This window comes from Branchiostoma floridae, chromosome 5, assembly GCF_000003815.2.
Source record: "Branchiostoma floridae strain S238N-H82 chromosome 5, Bfl_VNyyK, whole genome shotgun sequence".
NCBI classification, from domain to species: Eukaryota; Metazoa; Chordata; class Leptocardii; order Amphioxiformes; family Branchiostomatidae; genus Branchiostoma; species Branchiostoma floridae.
The window spans coordinates 18385359-18391647 of record NC_049983.1 but is presented as its reverse complement, the minus strand read 5'-3'; the positions used below and the strand labels follow the sequence as shown (position 1 = coordinate 18391647).

General features: G+C 39.8%; 1 protein-coding gene across 1 annotated transcript in view; it reads right to left on the bottom strand.

The window, feature by feature from the left end:
- The window catches only part of LOC118415242 (succinate--CoA ligase [GDP-forming] subunit beta, mitochondrial-like), a 7299-nt gene extending 1074 nt beyond the window's left edge, over positions 1-6225 (bottom strand). The window contains exons 1-10 of the mRNA XM_035819680.1: positions 6052-6225; positions 5561-5705; positions 4928-5030; positions 4437-4527; positions 4029-4181; positions 3768-3857; positions 3094-3190; positions 873-1034; positions 295-437; positions 35-155 (exon numbers count right to left, since the gene is read on the bottom strand). Coding sequence (XP_035675573.1) covers positions 35-155; positions 295-437; positions 873-1034; positions 3094-3190; positions 3768-3857; positions 4029-4181; positions 4437-4527; positions 4928-5030; positions 5561-5705; positions 6052-6114 — 1168 coding nt within the window. The 5' untranslated portion in view covers positions 6115-6225. The remainder of the gene's footprint in view (positions 1-34; positions 156-294; positions 438-872; positions 1035-3093; positions 3191-3767; positions 3858-4028; positions 4182-4436; positions 4528-4927; positions 5031-5560; positions 5706-6051) is intronic.
- Positions 6226-6289: the final 64 nt, after the last annotated feature.

The window sequence follows — 6289 nt, the reverse complement described above, 5'->3', positions numbered from 1 at the left end:
CTCTGCCCCTGAGGTGTCGCCAAAAACAGCTTACCTTCTAGTCTGACGATGAGGGGAATCTTGAGGTCAATGCCCCTGGCAGCTGCAGTGATGCCATTAGCAATGGTGGCACAGTTAACAATGCCTCCAAAAATGTTCACCAACACTGCTTTCACCTGGTGAAAAAGTAACAAAGAAGAAGACAGTCAGAGATGGCAGACTTCACCCCCTCCCTAATTCTCCTTTATGGCCCTGCAGGTCTCACAGTAGTTTTCACCGAAATCAATACCATCATGTTCACCACCTGTTGCATACCTGGGGGTCAGAGGTGAGGATTTTGAAGGCCTCAAAGACCTGTCCCTCCGTCACACCACCCCCGCAGTCCAGGAAGTTGGCAGGTTCCCCTCCATGTAGCTTCACAATGTCCATGGTTGCCATGGCGAGGCCAGCTCCATTAACTGGAAGAGTGGGGAGGAATAGGTTACCAAAAATGTCCAAACTATTAACATGCCATGCATACAAAATAATAAAACTTTCCCAAAACTAAACAAACACACTTTTAAAATTACGATTGTTGTATTTCTTTAAGATGTATGGTGTATAGTCATGTTGATTGTTTGAACCTTGGAAGATTAGCCCGTAAGGGCTAAAAGGCTTCTTAATAAACAATAAACAACAACTGATAATACTTTATCAGAAATACTGTAAATATTGCAAATTTTGCAGTGGTTTTATTTTCACAGTGACTTCTCCACTGCCAATTTGTGCATTCAATGAATTACTAGTACTACTCCATGTCTGTATTACAGAATTGGTTAAACCACAAAAAAAAAAAATTTCTTTGTACTGCGAAATACCATAACAAAACTACATGAATTTACAGTATGTCGTACCTAAGCAGCCAATGTTGCCGTCCATGCCGATGTAGTTGAGGTTGTGTTTGTGTGCCTGCACTTCTCGCGGGTCTGTTTCTGAGCAGTCGTCCAGCGCAAAGATTTCCTTCTGCCTGAACTCTGCGTTGTCATCAAAGTTGATCTTGGCATCCACACAGATCACTGGAACAACACAAGGCTTAAAGTCAGATTCATATAAGTGTGTTTTTACTATTGTGTATCTTCTGATAGAGTATAATTACATGACTATGTATGAGACATCGAATCATCCATCTGATCGAAGGTCGGAGTTCTCAACCGAAAATTTATGGTGAGTTTTCTTATTGTGTTGGAACAAAGTTTGAACTTTTTCACTATGTATAAGACAGTTCACAATTGGAATTGTGCATGCACAGCAGATGTGTTGTGAGTCATATCAACTGGCTATCCATGTGAACTATCATATAGGCAAAAAGGCAAGCAACCAGGAAGCATGGTACTGGTTAAGTCTGAGGTAAACACTTTTATATAGTTTTAAGCTTCCAAATTCTTATCAGTACAGGTTGCAAGTTGAAAAAGCACATTTTAGCTAAAAATGTCCTCTTTTTTCATTGTTCAATGTCTTCAAATAACTTCAATGTATTAATCTGGTTTAGGCAACACCAATTTTATTTGTTGGTTCTCGGAATCGCCGCTTCAAAAAATCGCAAAATGAAAAAAAAAAAAATTAAGTTTTAGCCTCTGTCTCCGTCCTAGGGGTGTTGCCAAAACTGAAACGTAAAAAAAAAAACCCTGAAGGCTGCAGTTTTATAAAATGTCGCTAGATGTCACTTTTTTTGTTGGTCATGTGACGTATATTAGCCAATCAAAAAAATCTTCAGTTTATTAGGACAAAAATGGCGCATAAACTGAAAAAGAAGCAAGTTCTGCAGGGCTAGATTTAGCAAAGACATGGTCCTTTCTGCAGGGTTGATCCAACTGCCATGAGGAGCATACCGTGCTAGGAACAGTGCTAACTTAGTGCCATCTTGACAGAATGGAAAGTCAACCACCATGTTGTTGTACAGTCATTCTGTAGCAATTGATTTCTTTCTCAATTCTCTGAGGTAGGTGGGATGGGAGTCATTTTGTTGAGCTGCACAGTTAAAGTTCATGTATGATGCTTGTTCCAGCTGGTTTCAGCTACACTTTACTAGTATTGTCATTTTTGTTTGTATTTCAAGAAGATGAACATTGTTGTAAGTAGCATAGCTGGGAATTATTGTCAGGCACGATTTCAAGTTCATGTATGAAAGTTGCTAGAGGTACCCTTGGCCAAATTGGGGCTTGTGTCAGCTACAGTATTGTCACTTTTTTATTTCAAGAAGATGAACATTGTCAATGTTGTAAGTAGCACAGAGCTGGCACAGTTTAAGTTCATGTATCAAAGTTGCTAGAGTTCCCCATGGCCAAATTGGAACATGTTCCAGCCTGTTTCAGCTACAGTATTGTCACTTTTGTTTGTATTTCAAGAAGATGAACATTGTTGTAAGTAGCACAGAGCTAGGAATTATTTCCAGGCACAGTTTAATTTCATGAATAAAAAACAGAAAATGAATACTGCAATTTCACTGTTTTCTTTCCAATTTTAAGAGACAAGGCAGAATTGTACATACATGTATCATATTCATTATTTGATAACCATAATGACGCCATTCTGTTAAAGAAATCAATAATCCTCTAAAATAGGTCGAGAGAAGATACGTCGATGTAGGTTAGACATCCAGGTAATAAGATACGCCAAAAATAGTTACTCAAGCAACTGGATATGGTTTTGAAACGTCTTTTTTCAAAACCATATCCAGTTGCTTGAGTAACTATTTTTGGCGTAGAGAAGATCATAGTCTATGAAAATAGCAATTTATATTGCAGTAATGTAGTGTCTGTTTCGTTTCTCAGTAAGACGGCCCTTTTTTTTTCAGTTCTGGCTGTCCTGTCAGCAGTTTTTTTTTTTTTTTCGCCCTGTCGCTTCATATTTTTCATGAAAAAATCCGAGAACCAACAGATAAAATTGGTATGGCCTTAGCAACACATGTATGTGGCCTATACCACACAGTTATTGGGAAGTGACAGTGGATAGATTCATATGGCTTGGGGGCATCTAAGTTTTGCAATTTTTTTTCCTGTTTATGTGTTTGCATTCTTGGCCTTTTCATGAAACTTCTCAGCTGGCCATAAATTATTGCTTTGCGTGAGAACTGACCTCTCCCATCAGACGTCTCAGCGAAGGGGTTGATCTCCACCTGGGTGGCGTCCACAGACAGGAACAGCTGGTACATGTTCATGATCTGGAGCGTTGCCTGGGGAAGTGCACAGTGTTCAGTTATGTCATTGTGTACACTTTTTTGAGATGTCATTTCATTGGTGTACAATGTCTGTAGACTTGCGCACACTTTTCGGTGATGTCATGTTGAAGAAAATTTGTTTGATGGTGTCATTGTGAACACTGTTTGGTGATGTCATTTTCTACACGCTGTTCATTTGTGTTATTTTGTACATAGTTCAATTAATATGTCATTTTCTACATACTATTCAGTGATGTCATTTTGTAGAAATTTGAACATTGTTTGGTAATGTCATTTTATAAACACTGTTCATGTCATTTTGTACAGTGTTCAGTGATGCCATTTTCTACACATTAGTAAGTGAATGTAATTTTGCACAGTGTTCACTGATGTTATTTTGATAACACTGCAGTATTGTCATTTTATAACACTTCATAATCAGACCTAAAATGAGAGAAGTGTAATAGAGTTGGACTATTCCCTTTACTTTCACAGCATCAAATTGTACGCCACATTTCTATAACTAAGGTGGATCTCACAGGCCATCAATTTGAGCAACACATTTTGTAGACAAAGTAAAAAAGATATTTACCTGATCTAATTTATCGCCTTCAAACTTGAGGTTCTGAGCGAGCTGCCTGGCTACAGCCGCAGACAGACCATCATGGATATCCACTGGTTGCTGTTTCAAGGAAACAAATTCTTTACTGCATTCATTTACAAACAAGGGAGCTTGCACAAGATGTAACTTGCATCACAAAGTTTTCTGGAATACTTTCTCTTTACTTGTAAGGAGAGAATCACAAAAGCAAGGTTTTAAAATGTATGCAGCACATATAATAGAGAAGACTACCTTATAAATACGGTCTGGCGTTTTCTCTGCTACTTCCTCGATGTCCATGCCACCCTCCGTGCTGGCAATGATGACAGGTCCGTTGGTTTCCCGGTCCATCAAGATAGCGAAGTAGGTTTCCCGCGAGATGTCTACGGACTCTGCAACCATGACCTGACAGGGGTCGATTGTGGCAATTGTTACACACATACATGTACACATACACACCAACCCTTTATTCAGTGCTCCAGTTACAAATGGATAAACATGTTGCTTATTGTACCTCGTCTCACCATGATTTCACCCAAGGAAGCTTTACCATTTCTTTATGATTTAAAAAACAACAACAACAACTCAACAAAACTATTTTTTTTAGAAAAACTCATGTACATGCACTTGCACATACACCTTCTAAGGTTTTGTACTCACTTTCTGTACCAGGACACCACCAGGTGGGGTCTGTTTAGTCACCAGTTTGAAGCCCAGCATGTCCTTAACCAGGGAACCAACCTCATCTGGACTGGAGCACGGAACAGCAAAACAAAAACTTTAGATATTGTCAAACTTCAGTTTCCTCATTATGATTTCTTTCTTACTCATATCTACAACATGTACTAGCGCTGTGTACCAAAATGAGTTTTCAGGTAACATTTAAGTGGTTAAACATGGTCAAAATCGATGTTGGGACATTGCATGCTCACAAACTGAGGACAGCCGTGCATGTGTTGTAAAAAGTTAAGATGTGTTCTTATGGAGAATCCTTGTTGCCATTTGGAGCTGTCACATGTGCAGTCTGCTTACAAATTCTGCATTATCACCTCAGTCATAGCATAAGTTGAATTATATAGCATGCAAATTGAAGACAGGAAATGAAATAACTTTTTCTGGGACCTTTGACCTTACTTCTTGTCAATACTTACACTGTGGTGAACTTGACCCCACCCTTGACCCCATTGCTGAAGGTTCCCTTGCCCCGCCCACCTGCCAGGATCTGGGCCTTGATGACATATTCTCTGACTGGTGCTACAGGGAGAGGCGGGAGGAAGACAAAGATTGCACTAAGCACTTCAACAGGTGGACTTGTTCTTTGGGTAACAGTCATGACGAGGCTGCTGTTCTTCCATCCTATATCTATAAAAGCAAGTGTGGTACCACTCTCTTGTCATTCTGATGAGGGCTTTTGAATAGAAGGTTGAAAATGGTAAACCGTTGTGTTTCAATCATCATCCTTCTGATGCCTCATCGACTACACTTCAACATGTTGAGTTGGAGTTATAGTGTTGTCTCACATAAGCTAACACAAGAAGGCAGGTTTTCATGATCAAGTTCCCTGATTGTCCAGCTAAAAAGAGTATTCTCTCTCATATCACCTTCTCTTACTCTTTGAAGTCTTTCTCTCTACACTGATCTATCTATCTATCTATCTACCTATTCATCTATCTACATATAAACATGCATGTAAACTAGTCGGTGATGACTATTAATGTTTATTGATGTTAAATTGATATTTGATGTTAATCAATAAGTTGCCCTTCGACGACGACAGCACATACCCAGCTGCTTGGCCACCTCCACTGCCTGATCTGTGGTGTCAGCCACACCGAACCTCTGTACTGCTACTTTATAATCATCCAGGAGTTTCTTACTCTGGTACTCCTGCAAGTTCAGACATCTTACAGGGACTGTGGCAGCTGCACACTGGAAGAGGATTTAACATGGAAGTAAAATATGTGGAGAGAGCAAAGCAAATCGTATATGAGTTCACACTTTTAGTTTAGATCATGGAACTGCAAGAATGGCAATTGCTAGTTCTTCATGCCGCACATGTTCAACTGCACGTAAGCACTAAGAAATACAATACATGCGTATTTCTATATCACTTGAGCATTTGAGGACACATCACATGCCCACGTTTGCAGACCACAAGTCACTCAGGGACCTTTTCCCGACTAGTAAAGCTGATCTGCGCGCACAATTATATGCGAGGTTATGTACCAAAATAAATGCCTGTCCTACAAATGACTAAAGACCCACACATTCTTACCTGCTTCTGCAAAAGCGAGGCAAAACCGCCTAGACGAGAAAATCTTTTCACCAGAGCCGCCATTTTCCTAGGGCAAAGGTTAACGACCTCCCAAATCTCGGGTCAAGTTGATTAAAATCCCGAAGATTCTCGCGAGAATATTCGAGGTGAGCCTTTGCACAGGACGTTTCTTTCACCGTGGCCTGCAGCAAGAAAATAGCACGAGCAGTGTTTTACAAAAACAGGCATTAATTGCACA